This window comes from Pristis pectinata, chromosome 24 (assembly GCF_009764475.1).
Source record: "Pristis pectinata isolate sPriPec2 chromosome 24, sPriPec2.1.pri, whole genome shotgun sequence".
Lineage (NCBI taxonomy): Eukaryota > Metazoa > Chordata > Chondrichthyes > Rhinopristiformes > Pristidae > Pristis > Pristis pectinata.
The window spans coordinates 34914714-34930801 of NC_067428.1; the positions used below are offsets into that span (position 1 = coordinate 34914714).

Here is a 16088-nt window from a genome sequence, read left to right on the forward strand (position 1 = left end):
GGAACTTGAAGCTCTCAACCCTCTCGACCTCAGCACCATTTATGTAGACAGGTGCAGCCACACTGCCCCTTTCCTGAAGTCAATGACGAGCACTTTCATTTTGTTGACATTGAGGGAAAGGTTTTTGGCCTCCTCTATATGGAGAAACCAAACACAGATTGGGGGATCACTTTGCAGAGCACCCGTGTTCAGTCTGCAGGAGTGACACTGAGCTTCTGGGTGCCTGTCACTTTAATTCTGCATCCCACTCCCATTCCCACTCAGTCTGTGGTCCGAACAATTGCAAGGCTCAAGGTAAGCTTCGAGGACAACACCTCGTCTTCTGTCTGGACACTTTGCAACCTTTACGACTCAGTATTGAATTCCCCAGCTTTTGATACCTCACTCTTTCTTTCTGATCCTTGGATGTAACTGCCAGTGCTGTTGTCCTATCCAGTGTCGGTGTCCCATCCAGTGTCGGTGTCCTGTCCAGTATTGGTGTCCTGTCCAGTGTTGGTGTCCTGTCCAGTGCTGGTGTCCTATCCAGTTGTTGTTGGTGCCAGTGTCGGTGTGAATGGTATCACTGGTGTCACTGTGTAGGCCAGTGTTGGAGCTGGCTTTATACTGTTATGCCATCTCTCTTCCCTGATTTTTCATCAGACTCAAAGATATTTCTATTCTTGAGTACTTTCCTAACTTTTTGAGATGATTAAGTCTCCTCTTGTCATCTGTGGATTCCATTCCTTAATAACCTCTTTGCATCCATCATCAACACATTCATCATTAACCTTCAGTTTAAGTTCCCTTTGTTACCATTTCACAGGCCTGTAGATTTATCCTCGTATTTGAACACATTATGTTTACTGCTTTAAATCTTCCCTGCTTTTGGCAATGCAGATGTAAGTCCTTGTCTCATCCTCTCACCCATCTGCACCTGGTCTGAACCTCCCTGGTCTGAACCTCTTCTGCCTGTCTGTAATGAGCAGCCCTGAGTTGAAAGCACCTCGCTGTCTCCCTGCCAGTCAATACATTGTGCCTTCATCTCCTTGCTGTCGTATTCAGTGCCTCTGCAGGCACAGTCCAGAATGCTATTGGCTCTTTGTTAATGCTTCTCTCCTCCTACAATCTTATTTGGGTTGAGAGAGAAGTCTGTCAGCAGGGAAGAGCTTAAGCAATTTTCCCCATTGACAATAGGAGTGAGATTTCTCTGTGTTATCACCAAGTGCAGGCTAGGCTGGAGCTCTGCCAGGGATGGTTTGGGGAGAAAGGTGCAGAGAAGTTGCTGTCTGGGAAAACACATTTTGCTGATGGTTTTGCTGAAATGTGGCTTTCAGAAAACTTGATTCTGTGGACGTGGGCAGGTCTGACATTTATTGCCAATTATGTGTCAACCATGGCTGAGCCAGTACAGTCACCTCGATGTCAAATAATTGCAAGTTCAAATAACTCTCCAGGGGCCTGAGCATGAAAATCTGGGGCAGACAGCCTCAGGGAGTGCCACTCTGTCAGAGGGGCAGGACTGAGGGAGTGTCACTCACTTCCAGGACAGCTACTAGGGAGTTTAATGCTGTTGGAGAGACAGTTCTGAGGCAGGGCTACCTTTCAGATGGGAAGTATTCAGTCAGGACCTTGCCAATATCCTCTGACTAAACACAGAGATAACTCCTTTGGTCTCTAAGGGGAGCCACTCTTTCCCTGGCTACCTTCTTGCTCATGATATACTTGAGGAATATCTTGTGATTCACCTTAATCTTACTTGCCAAGGCTATTTCATGGCCATTTTTGGCCTCCTAATTTGTTTCTGAAGAACTCTCCTACACTCGCTATTCCTCAAGGGATTTGCTTGACTCTAGCTGCCTATACCTGTCACATGCTTCCTTTTTTTTCCTGTTCAATCCTTCAATACCCTTTGCTATCTTTGCCTTTCCCTCTCACTGAACCTGCTGACCCTGAACTCCCAATAACTCTCTTTTAAAAGATTCCCACTTTTCAGATGTTGTTTTACTCACAACATCTGCCCCCAACCTCCTTTCACCAGGTCCTCTCTTACACTATTGAAATCAGCCTTCCCCCAATTCAAGACCTGAACTTGAGGACCGACCTTATCGCTTTCCATAACCACCTTGAAACTTACAGAATTGTGGTCACTGTTCCCAAAGTGTTCCCCAACCAACACTTCCACCACCTGTCCAGTTTCAGTTCCTACGATAAGGTTGAGTACTTCCCCTTGTCTGGTACAACTCTCTACCTACTGTCTCAAGAAACTTCCTTGGACATATGAAGAAATTCTGCTCCATCTGAGCTCCTTGCACCAGGCAATCCCAGTCAATACTGGGAAAGTTAAGATCCCCAACTACCATAACCTTATTGCTCTAAAACTTTCTGCAATCTGCTTACACATCTGTTCCTCTCACTCGCACTGACTGTCGGGAGGTGGACAGTATAACCCCAGCAAGGTGGTCACCCTGCTCTTATTCCTAAATTCAACCCTTGTAGGATGATTCTCCATCCTGTACAAGTGCTGCTGTGATACTCTCCCTAATCAGCAGTGCAATTCCCCCTCATCTCTCGCGCTCCCCTCGTCACGGGCAAAACCTCTATACTTTGGAACATTAAGATGCCAGTCCTGCCCTTTACTGGACCATGTTTCTGTGACAGCAACAACATCATAATTCCTGGTGCTGATCCATGCTCTGAGCTCATCTCATGTACCCACGAGGCTTCTTGCATTTAAATAAATTCTGTTGAGCCTACCAGCCGTCTCCACACTTCCTGACCTTACTCTGCTCAGTGGACTTGGTTGATTCATCCTCCGTATACCTCTCCCCACCGGCTGCACTACCCATCGTCCTGCCAGATTAAACTCTCCTGAGTACACGAGCAAACCTCCCTGCAAGGATATTGGTCCTCCTACAGTTCAGATGCAGCCCCTCCTTCTTGTACGTTGTCCCCAGAAGTGACCAAATGATCCACTACCTAAAGCCCTCCCTCCTGCACCAGCTCTTCAGCAATATGTTCATTTTATATCTCTCCCTGTTGCCATGCTAACTAACACGTGGCACTGGGAGTAATCCTGAAATCATGACCCTCAAGGTCCTGCCTCTGCTAAACTCCCTGACTTCAGTCTGCAGGGTCTCATCCCCATTTCTACCTCTGTCGTTGGGACCAATGGGTCCAATGACCTCCAGCTGCTCCCCTCCCCCTTCAGAATGTTCTGCAACTGCTCCAAGACATCCCTGACCCTGGCACGAAGGAAGAAATCTGCCGTTCTGGGGTCACACAGAAACACCTGTCTGTTCCTCTCACTAACGATCTCCCTCCACCACAGCTCAGCTGGACCTGTCCCTCCCCAGTGGTGTCACATACTGACTGCTGCCTCTGCCTTCCTCAGGGAGACCATTCCCCCCACCCCCAACCTGTCTGAGAGGGGAATGGCCACAGGGGTCTCCTGCACTACCTGCCTGCCTACTGCCCTTCCTGCAGGTCACATCTCCCTTCTTTCTGTACCTGCTGCATGAACAACTGGATAAATGTACTGTCTGACATTTCCCACATCCCACGTATACCACGCCGGCACTCTGCAGCAGTCTGCTCCAGGAATTCCACTGGACCAGAACACCCCCCTTCACCCCACTACGCCGATACACCCCACAGGGCAGACACTAACCGAGGCAGAGGATGCCACCATGCATGAATAGCATGTCTCACTATGTGTGAGGTGGGCAGCAGGACGTAAGCAGGATTTCCTGTGGCTGGGGAATGTGGACACTGGAAATCACCCCAGGTCAGAGTGAGAAGTTACCCCAAGTGGGAGAGTCTGCCGCGCTACCTGTCCTTCATGGAAAAGTTCTTCCAGACCAATACTTTTGACCACAAGTCCATCAGGCAGTGGTCAGCACAGAACATCCTGCAGGCACTGCAAGAGAAGGACTCAATGGATACTGTGGGGTGGTTCCCTGAGCAGGCTGTCCAGACCATCTGGCAGAATGTCTCATTGCCAGAACTCACCAACAAGCACCATGACCTCGCTTGGCTGGCGGTGAGAGGGGCCCTCCTAGTCAGATCCTTCCTGTATGGTTGGAACCTCACACCCAGCATGCGTTGCCCCCGGGAGGACTGCGCTGGGGACGAGAAGCTCGCCCATCTCTTTGTGGGCTGTAGGTTTGCGAGGAGCGTGTGGTGAAAGATGCAAGGGTCCTTGTCATGGTTCATCCCCAGCAGTAGCGTAACAGAGGATTCTCTGAGCTACGGCTGTTCCTGGGGACACACATGGACATCAACTGCTGCTGGAAGGTCATCAACTCGGTGAAAGATGCTCTTTGGTCTGCCCGAAACTTGTTGGTCTCCCAGCACTGTGAGATGTCCGTAGGGGAATGCTGCCGGCTGGCACATTCCAGGCTGCAGGAGTACATGCTGAGGGACGCACTGAAGCTGGGTGCAGCCAACGCAAAGGCTCAGTGGGAAGGACTACAGTTTAGGGTTCTTCTGCCACTGGAGAGGGAGGGGCAGGGACAGGCAAGAAAGCCCCTAAATATTGTAAATACAGGACCGGATAGTTTCCAGGGAGCCACACATGTGGCATTGGTGCTGTTTTCTATATAAAAAAGGTAACACTAATGAATGATCTGTACAAGAATGTAAAGGTTTGCACTGTTTTGAAATTGTATATAGTTTGTCTTTTATTATGAATAAGGTTTATTTTGTAAAAAAAATGTTACCCCACCCCCCCACCTGAGCAAGGTGGGAGGTCCCATGAGGTGGACAGAGGGCATCCTTCATCTGTGTTGGTGAATGAGGGCCCACCTGTCTACTCAGGTGGGCTTAGAAGACCCCATTGCATTATTTGCAGGAGTTCTGCCAGATGTCTGGATAGGTGTTTTGCAGGTGTTCTAGGTGTCCTGACAGATGTTCGTGCCAGGTGTTCCCCCGGGTGTCCTGGCCAAGATTTGCCCCTCAAGCAACATCCAGAAACAGATGAGATGGGTATTACCACATCTCTGTTTGTGGGATCTTGCTGTGTTTCTTATATCATTACAGTGACCAGCTTTGTACGTTGTCGTCTGTAGGTGCCTTGGGACATCCTGAAGCGGATGTGAAGGGTGCTACATAAATGCCAGTCCAAAGTTCTCCATGGATGGATATTATCTCTGCTTCCTTGAGAAGATCAGCGGAGTCGCCCGACCAAGGAATGGCCCCGTGAGACACGGTGCTTGGGGTGAGTGTGCGGGAGAGACTGCTCAATATGAGGACGGCCAGCGATGCCGATGGAAGGGGCAGGAGAGAGAGAGGAGACCTGGCGTTGGAGGAAATTGCCGCTGTTCCATGAACCGTGGACCTCAGTGGGATCGCGGAACGGGGAAGGGTCAGCGTGTGTGCGAGAATGGCGGGGCGTTGATGCAGCTTCCAATGGGCCTTGTGAAAGATCCCGGCAGATCCGACTCTGTGTCATTTCCCCCTGACTCACTCCCTACAACTGCCCTCCTCACCTCCCCAGCACCTCCTCTCTGGTTCTATTAACATTCCTGCGAAGCTCCTTGGAATGTTTCCTTCAGGAAGGCTGCTATAGAAATGCAGGCTTATTATGTGTGTTGTTTTATTCCCAATTTGTGCGCGTTTATCCCAGTTCCAAGCTGCAAGCGGCCAGGCAGCTGATGTCAGTCAGAGGTCGGGTGATGTGAGGATGGGGTCTCCACACCAGTTCACTAGTTCATCCCCACTGCCCCCTCTGCACCGGTTACCGGTCCGTGCCTCGTGCTGCCAAGGAACCTGCTCCAATGATACACTTTAAAACTCCCCAGTTTGATCTTGGATGGGCATCACATTCCCCGACGGGTTGCTGGTGGTTTGTCGGACGCACGGATCCGGCTGGTCTCTCGGAATGGCAGCCCTCGCCGGGGGGATGTGGGTATCTTCAGCCTTCCTCTGCTTTCAAGGGTTAACATTGCAGCACATTCTGCGCGCCGGCTCCGGAGCGAGGTTGCCATGGTTATACTGTATCTGTTCAACTGCGGGACTCTGGGGTCTATCTACATATTCCTTCGCTGTAATGAGGCAAAAACCCAATCTGGAGCGGAAAAGACGAGAGGATATAAATGCCAGCCCTGGTTAACCCTGTCAGTATAAAACGCCTCCTGAATGCTCAACGGCGGAGGTGATTGACACCAAGGATTGCTTAAAATAAATTAGTGCTCATTACATTGTACATTCAATTATGACTTTCCCAGTTTGCATTTATGCAAGTTGTCTGGTAAATGTTTAGTCACAAGTTGCCCACGTGCCGATCGATCACACAGACCCATCTCCCTCCCTGGAAGCCGAGAGCTGGGTAATTATTCCCTGGTGTCAGTCCCTCTTTCCAAGCTGACTGCATTCAGGCAGAGTTCTTTTCTTTGCCTTGATGTTACATGTTGTGGGCTGCGTCTGGAAACTGCCAGGCGTTTTCTCATTCTCCAGGCTCTCTCCACAGTCCGTGCCGTGACTGCGTCCCCACTGTACCCCCACGCCTCGTCTTTCTCCAATACTGCCCCCCCTGGGCACACCTTTCCTGCCCTGCAGCTGCCCACTGTTTGCCCCCTGACTCAGCGTTGGCTGCACTGGCAGCGGATGGCACTGCATAGTGCTACCGGCTGGGCTGCGGGGTCGTTACCTTGTGGCTGCAGCAGTCGCCCCGGCCTCCTGAGGCACCTCACGGGTAACGTTCTAGCCACTGGCACTGACCACACCTCAGTGGGTAAGGTCCATGCCCTGGGCACTGACCACACCTCAGTGGGTAAGGTCCTCACCCTGGGCACTGACCACACCTCAGTGGGTAAGGTCCATGCCCTGGGCACTGACCACACCTCAGTGGGTAAGGTCCTCACTCAGGCACTGACCACACCTCATTGGGTAAGGTCCTCACCCTGGGCACTGACCACACCTCAGTGGGTAAGGTCCATGCCCTGGGCACTGACCACACCTCAGTGGGTAAGGTCCTCACCCTGGGCACTGACCACACCTCAGTGGGTAAGGTCCATGCCCTGGGCACTGACCACACCTCAGTGGGTAAGGTCCACGCCCTGGGCACTGACCACACCTTAGTGGGCAGTGCCCTAATCCTGAGCACTGACCAGAGCTTGGAACTGACATAAAATTCGCCGGGATTTTATGAGGTTAGGAAAGTACGGAAATGTAAAAGCAAAAAAGTAGCATGTGCTGGAAATCTGAAATAAAACAGGAAACGTTGGAGCACATTCCAGGTCAGGCAGTGACTGTGGAGAGAGAACACAGCTACTGTTCAGCTCAATAACCCTTCAGCAGAACTTTCCTTTGGACAGAAGCCATCTCCTGCAGCAACCTGCCATTCACCTCCAGCAGAGGTGTTAGTTCTGAAGTGTAGCCCAGGTCATGGCTGTGGGCGGTCTTCAGTAGATACCCCTGCCCAGCCTGCCCCACATTCTAGTTCTTCCTCTATGGTAGGCTTGAGTCCGATATCCAAGTTGGGAAGCACAGTAGTGCATCAGGTAGTGCTGCTGCCACACATCATTACACATCACACCCGAGTTTGATCCTGACTTTGGGTGCTATCTGTGTGGAGTTTCTGGTGCTATAGTTTTCTCCTGAATCCCAAAGACAAGCCAATTGGAAATGACCCTGCATGTGGGTGTGGGGAGGACGATGGGGGAGTTGTACAGGCGAGACAGAGTAGTTTCAGGGGAATAGTAAGGGGTGATGGGGTGACTTTGTGAGTCAGCATGGGCTTGATGAGCCAAATGGCCTCCTTTTATGCCAAGAATATCTGAGAACTTCATGTATGATGTTGTTTCAGGTGTCTGAAGTTCATCATATTCACTGAGCTCCATCTGTTTGCATTGTTTAAATAAATTCAGCACCTGCCTTGTGTTGTTTCTACAGGTGATTCTGATTTCTATCTGACATTTCTTTGGGGGTAAATATAACCCAAAGCTTCATTAATTTTTGTGTAAAAAATAAAGGTTTTTATCTTTACATTTTGCATGCTTTGATTGCTGCTATTGTAATTAATTTGTGCATTTTTCTGACTTTTCACCAAGATATGCTCTCAGGTGACAATGCCTGTCCAAGGTTGTTGCTAGGCAATGCTCAGCACATGGTACCTGATGAACTTCCCATCCTGTTGGAAACTGGTTTTTGGTTTTCTTCCCAATCCTTCCCCTGGCAATGAGTCGGACTGAATGACTCACTCAGGTTTGCTGGCCTCTCAAGAAGGTTCGGGATAATTCTGAAGTCACTTTCCATTTGTTAACCCTTTATTTGGGAATTTGTGAAGGGTTTTGTACCTTGTTCTGGAGAAGAGTGGATTGGGAATAGTGGTTAACAGTGGCCTTGCCATCATGCAACATCCTCCCAACAGGGGGCCTTCAGTTACTGGAGCTCCCTTTCCCGAATCACCCTGCTTCTCAGCCTTTGTCTCCTCCGTTAGCATTCAAAACCCTCCTGCCTTCTGTAACTTCCAGTCTCCTCACTTCCTATTCTCTCCTTATTTCATGCTCTGTACATTTTCCTTCCAGAACCTTAGTAGCTCCTTGGATATTTCTCACAGGATTGTCATTTGTTGCTCTATCTGCAGCTCGAGGCAGCAGAACATTTTTTATACTGAGACAGTGGGCACCTCCAAGTATGAGGTGTTCAGTGAATAAAGGCCAAGTAGATTACTTTGGAGTGAGAGACACGGAAAGAACATTGACTGAATCAACAGTAGCTGAGTCTATTGAATTTCATAGACTACACTGCCAATCCGCTGATGAATTTAGCTCCTTGTATCTGGCCCCAAATGTGTCCTCTATTTTAATTGATTTACATTTCAAATCATTAGGGTGTATCAATTTTCCTTTTTTAATCCTGCTTTCAGTTATATTTTCTTTAAAAATAGCTAATTAGAGCAGTGACTTCACTACAAAAGTACTTTATTGGTTGTCAAATAATGGGCTGTCCCGCGGCTGTGAAAACGGTCTAGAACTGCCAAAGCCTTTCTCTATTTACTTGGTTGAATACTAATTATATTGTAAGAAGGGTTGGCTTCAAAACATTATCCATGTCGACTTCTTCTTTCAATAACTTATGCCCTTTACACTTCCTGCCCTCTCCTTCATCTCCCTTCCTTCCAACACCATGATGGTGATCAAATCCCCATTTCCTCCAATACAGAGCTGGGGTTTCCCACTTGCTGGTCTGATTATTGCTGAGACACTGAGTGGATCAATAGACCAGGCTGAACCAGTTGGACAGAATGGTTGTTACTTCAATGAAGCATCTTGGGACGTTGTGAAGATGTGTAAGATACTGTCTAAATATAAGGCCCTTTAGCTTCTGATGTGTGAACCTTGGCTCAGTGAGTCAAGTCCCACACAGCAGATGCATGAACACAAAAGCCTCAACCGACTACTGAGTGCAGCACTGAGGGAGCAATGCATGGTTGCAGGAGGCATAGGTCAGACATGACTTGATGTGAAGATCTCATGTTATGTTTAAAGATGTCTCAGCACCATCTGTGGTAAAGCAAGGAAAAGCCTCGGATGTTCCATAAATATGTGAAGAAAAGAGAGAGTGGGCTGTATCCAGAGAGCAGAAAGGCAGCCTGTGAGTGACAGGGGAAGACAGGTAAACCTTGCATCCACCATAGAAAGAAGCAAAGGTAGATAGAAGAAGAACGTGAAGTTTTGGAAATGCTGAAACCGGAGAGGATCTGTTGTCAGATCTGACATCTTTCAATGTGGAAATGTCTCAAGTCCAAATGAAATGCAACCCAGGCTCTTAAAAGAAGCAAGGATGGAATTGGATGCCCAGGATACTCAGCAAGTCAGGCAGCACCTTCAAGGAGAGAAACAGAATTCATGTCTCAGCTCAGTGACCTCCATCATTCTCTGTTTTTATTTCACATTTGCAGCATCTGCAGCATTTTTCCCAAGGAAGGAAAGAGTGAGACCTCTGCCTGTTTGTCCCAAAGATTCTTGGCTGCAGGTGTGGTACTGGGCTCTGACAGGTTGCGGATGTGGGACCAGGTGTTTACATAGGGAGAAAGGGACAGAGTGAGTGACCACAGGTTGGCCAGTGGTGACTTTGCTGGGAAACATTCTGTAGGCAGCGTCAATGAGTACTTAGTGTGTTCCAGGGTAATTGTGGAGCAGGGGGCATCGAGGGAAGGTTGTCTGACCACATTAGTTGATGATTTTGAGCAGGTAACGAAGTGTGTGGATGAGGGTTGTGATCTGATGTTGTCCTCAGGGACTTTAGTGCAGCTTCTGACAAGGTCCCATGTGGCAGATCGATGAAGAAGGTAAAAGGCGGTGAGATCGGAGGGGAAGTGATGATGGGATTGTCTCCGTGACAGAAAGTGAAAGGGAACAGTCACTGGGCCTCTCAGTGCCTGGGCCCAATGTGCAGTCAGCTTCTGCTGGGCTCCAGACCCAGCGATCCCCGTCCAATGAGAAACTCCCCTTCAACCTTCTATCAACTAACATAAATCCACCTCCACAGGTTAATGTCCTCTTGGCTGAGGGAAGAGGGTCGTTTCTGTTCACCCATCTGGATCTCTCGTATACACCACACTAAGAGAGTCAAAGGCATGGGGTCGGTGCAGGGGAGTGGTGCTGAGGAAGTTCTGGGCTGCAGGAAGGTGTCAATGGACTGGGCAGGTGGGCACAGATTGGTGAATGGAATGCAGTCGGGGGAGGGGAGGTAATGCACGAGGAGGGGAAGGGTGAGGTGATGCCTGGGGAGGGGGGTGATGGAGCGGGGAGGGGGAGGTGATGCCTGGGGAGGGGGAGGTACTGCACGGGGAGTGGAAAGGCAAGGAGAGGAAACTCATGGTAATGAGAAATGTAGAGGAACAGAGATGTCTTGGAGAGCAGGACCAGCATCCCTGAAGGTAGCAGGACCAGGAGGTGAGAAGATGGGGGTGAGCCACCTTCTTGAACCACTGCAGTCCTGGTGAAGGTGCCCCCACGGTGCTGTTGGGAGGGAGTTCCCGTCATGATGAAGGAACTGTGATAAATGCCAAGCTGGGCTGTTGGAGGGGAGATTACCAGTGGTGGCATTTCCGAGCTGGGTTATTGGAGGGGAGATTGCTGGTGGTGGTGTTTCCTGGTCCTTCTTTGAGGGAGGTGTTAGGAGGTGTTGTCAGAGGAGCCTGGGTGAGTAAATGTAGTGCATTCTGTAGGGGTAAGCACTTCTGTTACCGTGCCCCCGGTGGTGGGGAGAATGAAGCGTAAGGTGTTTGATGGGACCCCAGTCAAGTGGCTGCTTTGTCCTGGGATAATGTTGAGCTTGCACTGGACTCATCCAGGGAAGTGGAGAGTGTTCCATCACATTCCTGGCTTGTGCCTTGTAGATGGTGGGGTCAGGATGTCAGTCATCCACTGCAGGCTCTGACCTGCCCTTGTCGCCGAGGTATTTATGTGGCGGATTTAGCCGAGTTCCTGGCCAGTGGTGACCCCCGGAAGTAATGTCCCTGACTGTCAGGGGTAGTTAAGACTCCTTCGTTAGAGATGTAACGGCGCCCATGGTGGTGGTCATAGTGGGCGCTGTCCGCCACTGTGCTGGGTGCTGAAATGGACGGATATCTGAAATGTGCTGGGATGGGAATGATGGGACTGGTCTACAATGAACTGGCACAGACTGATGGTCCGAATGGCCTCTTCTCTCCTGCGATGACTCTATCATTCCGAAGTATCACCTGTACTACTGGGCAGTGAATGGGACAAATGGATCTCACTGTCGGAGGACCCGGAGCCATGGGCTTTGGATGGGTTGGATGGAACGGGCTGGAGTGGAGGGGCGGAGGGACCTGGGGTCCTCACGCGTTGATTGTCTGTGAGGGTGGCTGGGAGACGGTGATCGGAGGCTGGGGACAGATTTAGCCGCTGCCTCACAGCTCCAGAGACCCGGGTTCGATCCCGACCTCAGGCGCTGTCTGTGTGGAGTTTGCACGTTCTCCCTGTGACGGCGCGGGTTCCCCCGGGTGCTCCGGTTCCCTCCCACACCCCAGCGACGTGCGGGTCGGTGGGTTCATTGACCACCTGGTGTGTAGCTGTGGCAAAATCCAAGGGGTGAGGGCAGGAATCGGGGGTCACTGTTTAAGGCAGGAATGAGGGGAGTTTCGTTCTTCTCAGAGGGACTGAGTTTTTGGAACTCTCGTTCTCTGATGGGAATGTGGGAGAATAGACTGGGATTAGTGTGGGATGAGTGGATGGTCAGCAGAGACAGTGGGCCGAACGGCCTGTTCCTGGGTTCCATCACCCCATGACTCCACACAAAGCCCCGGCTCGACCCTTCGGCCCATTGACCCGCGGACACGGCAGTGTTGGTCCTGAGGGGGTGCAGCACTCTCGGAAGAACAGGAAGAGGCCCCTCGGCCCCTCGGCCCCTCGGCCCTTCGGCTCCTCGACCCTGCCTGGACATTTACTCAACCATAGCTGGTCTGTAACCTGACATCGTTCGCTCCTGACAGCAACAGTCTCTGCCTGAGAAACACTCGGCTTCCTTTGAGGGGAGAGAGCATTAAGGATGGACGCAGGGTGCCGACCCGAAACGTCGGCGGTTCCTCCCCCACAGACGCTGCCCGACCGGCTGGGCTCCGCCAGCAGGTTGTGTGTGGCTCCAGATTCCCGCATCTGCAGTCCCGGTGTCTCCAGAACTCTGAGCCCCCTCACCCCCTCACCCCCTCGCCCCGGACAGATGACCCCGCGCCTCAGCCAGTGCACAGCTTCCCGGCTCTGCAGCCCCCTCGGTGACCGAGCCGAGGGTTCACGTCTCCCAGCCCTGCTCTGACTGGGAACCGTCGGATCGGACACGCGCGGGGATCCGGGCGCCACAACCTCTCCCTCGGTGAACATCCAGCCCCCCACCCCTCCCCCGCGTTCCGTGTGTGGGAGCTTGCTGTGCACAACCCTCCCCGCATCACAGCCTCACAATCGTTGGAGCACTTGGGGTGTCCTGAGGTGAGAGGCGCTACATAAACGCAGTTTCGCCCTGCACGGAGCAGGTTTTCGGCCGGTGGGAGTGCGCGGCGCGGCCCCGGTTGGGGAACCACGGGCGGGGACGCGCTCTGACGGCGCCGGCTTTGTTCGCCGGGGGTGTCGGGGCTGCCGGCTGCATCAACCTCCGCTCCGTCGCCACACCTCCCCCCGCCGCCCGAGAACCAGCCCGGGACATTCCTCCCGCCGCTGCCGGAGCTGAGGTAACGGGAACCGGCGGCGCTCCGTCCCGGAGAGCGGGTCAGACGGCACGGACCGGAGCAGCGGCTCCCGCAGCCTCGGTAGGTGAAGCCCGTTCTGCTGCACGTTGTCCCGGGTAATGACTGTATCCGGGGGGGGGGGGGGTCCGGAGCTGGGCCAACAGTCAGAGCTGGACACTGACCGAGTGCCCAGCCGCGCTCCGCAGTGTCCGGGGTCGCGCCGCCGAGGTGACCGCTTCCCTGGATGTGTCACTAACGGCTCCGGTTTTATCGTGGGAAGAGTTGGCGATGGAACGGGTTGTCACCGTGATTTCCAGGTAGGGATGGCCGGGCTGTCCGGCCCGGGCTGGGATCACTCCGGTCCCACGGACCACCCCGGAGCTGCGAGAGTCACGCCGGGACAATGTATCCCCGGCCGGGCAGCCGAGGTGAGGAGCTGCGTGACCGCTGTCAGAGCCCGGCTCAGTGGTGGGGAGAGGAGCGGCTGCGAGGGAGGGGTTGGTCGGGTCACGGGAGGGACGGGAGAGAAGGGGTTTGGGGTGAGCAGGACACGGGAAGGACGGACTGGCAGCAACAAAGGGATTAAATTATCAGACAAAAGCCGCCGCAGCTGGAAGGAGACGCCGGGTACCGCTTCCTCCCGCCCACTCTCTGCTCCGGGAATGATCCCGACTCCCGGGTTCCGACGCCGTCCGCCGCCGCCCGAAACTCCGCGGCGCCGGCACGGTCCACCGGGCTCGGAGCCGGGCAAGGGTGCCCGCTTAACCGGCTGCTGTCACCGCCAGATGTGGACACAGTGCCCGCTTAACCGGCTGCTGTCACCGCCAGATGTGGACACAGTGCCCGCTCAGTTGGGGCGCCAGTGTGAATCGCCACTCGTGTACGTGGGTGGTAGAGTTGCTGGGAATGCGGGGAGAGTGAGTTTCAGGGGAAGTCGTAGGGAATGGGATTGTTTGTGAGCTAGCATGAACTAGACGGGCCGAACGGCCTCCTTCCAACGCTAGATATGCGAAATCGGGATAGAGCCGCACTTTTCCTTGCGAACCGGTGGAAGTTGTCCGCAGTTAACTCTGTTCACCGTCACTCATCATGGAAACAGCGCAGGAGGCGCCACTCGGCCCATTGCATCTGTGTAAGCCCCGCACTGGCCGCTCCCTCAGCCGGGGAGCTCCCTCCTTCAGCGCCGGCGGTTCGGCAGTTCCCGTTGGACCAGAGGTGTGTGGTCTGCGGTACAGCGAACAGTCCCCGAGCTCAGGTACAACCCGCCTCCCGCCCGAACTGCACCGTTTCCCAAGGAGAGGAAAGTGTTCCTCACAGAGCAGCCTTGTGCCGCGTAAGAACAGAGACATTGGCTTCACCCTCAGCCCTGCTGGCGAAACGGAGCTCCCGGCCACTCCCGGAGCCGAATCCACGCCCGCCCGTCGCCCCAAATCCTTAAACCCATCGGCACATCATCTCATTACCTCGGGCTCCCCCCCCCCCCACACCCCCGCACGGCCCAGAGTGAGAGTGAGGGGCCCTTTCACCCGGGACACTGCCCACAGTCAGAGGGATGTACCTGTTTCACCGGGGTGAGGGTCTCTGGAGGGGCCTCTGCTCCGTCTGTGAGCGACCCGCGGGTCACGCCTCCTGCTCCAGGACACGAGGGGTAGAACACAGAACATTACAGCAGAGTACGGGCCCTTCGGCCCTCGATGTTGTGCCGACCTATATAAACCTACTCCATGATCAATCTGACCCTTCCCACCTACACAGCTCATAACCCTCCATTTTTCCTATATCCATGTGCCTATCCAAGAGTCTCTTAAATGTCCCTACTGTATCAGCCTCTACCACCACCCCAGCAGTGTGTTCCAGGCACCCACCACTCTCTGTGTAAAGAACCCACCTCTGACATCTCCCCTGAACATTCCTCCTCTGACCTGAAACTGATGTCCTCTGGTATTGGCCATTGCCGCCCTGAGGAAAAGGTGCTGGCTGTCCACTCTATCTATGCCCCTCATAATCTTATACACCTCTATCAAGTTGCCTCTCATCCTGCATCATTCCAAAGAGAAAAGCCCTAGCTCGCTCAGCCTTTCCTCACATGCTCTCTAATCCAGGCAGCATCCTGGTAAATCTCCTCTGCACCCTCTCTAAAGCTTCCACATCCTTTCTATAATGAGGTGACCAGAACTGAACACAATACTCTAAATGTGGTCTAACCAGAGTTTTATAGAGCTGCAAGATTATCTTGCAGCTTTTGAACCTAATACCCTGACTAACGAAGGCCAACACACCATACGCCTTCTTAACAAAGCTATTGACCTGTAGCTATTGACAGCCTTGAGGGATCTATGGACGTGGACCCCAAGATCCCTCTGTTCCTCCACACTGCTAAGAGTCCTGCCATTAACCTTCAAGTTCAATCTTCCAAAGTGTATAACCACACATTTAAGCTAAGACAAGATATCTATTTATTAGTCACATGTACATCAAAACACACAGTGAAATGTGTCTTTTTGCGTAGAGTGTTCTGGGGGCAGCCCGCAAGTGTTGCCATTCTTCTGGCGCCAACATAGCATGCCCACAACTTCCTAACTTGTACGTCTTTGGAATGTGGGAGGAAACTGGAGCACCCGGAGGAAACCCACGCAGACAGTGGCAGGAATTGAACCCGGGTCGCTAGCACTGTAATAGTGTTACGTTAACTGCTACACTACCATGCCACCGGATTGAACTCCATCTGCCACTTCTCTGCCCAACTCTGCATCCTGTCCATGTCCCGTTGTAACCTACGACAACCTTCTACACCATCCACAACACCTCCAGCCTTGTGTACATGGCCCCAGTGGTGGAGTGATTAATTCAGGAAGCATCGAGAGGTTGGAATTGGATTGACGATTGTTTGCTGGTTGCACAGTAATGAGGCACCTCAGGG

General features: G+C 52.5%; 2 protein-coding genes across 5 annotated transcripts in view; both read left to right on the forward strand.

The window, feature by feature from the left end:
* rfxank (regulatory factor X-associated ankyrin-containing protein) overlaps positions 1-16088 on the forward strand; it is an 830559-nt gene that overhangs the window by 61408 nt on the left and 753063 nt on the right. The window lies entirely within an intron of this gene.
* ncanb (neurocan b) overlaps positions 13032-16088 on the forward strand; it is a 175723-nt gene continuing 172666 nt past the window's right edge. Inside the window, exon 1 of one of the 2 annotated variants that reach the window (XM_052037702.1) lies at positions 13032-13249. Coding sequence is in view for 1 of the 2 variants with exons in the window: in XM_052037701.1 (XP_051893661.1) it covers positions 13457-13485 (29 nt within the window). In the remaining variant the exon portion in view is untranslated. Of the gene's footprint in view, positions 13250-13415; positions 13486-16088 lie in introns of those variants that run through there. The other variant, XM_052037701.1, reaches the window with a different exon arrangement.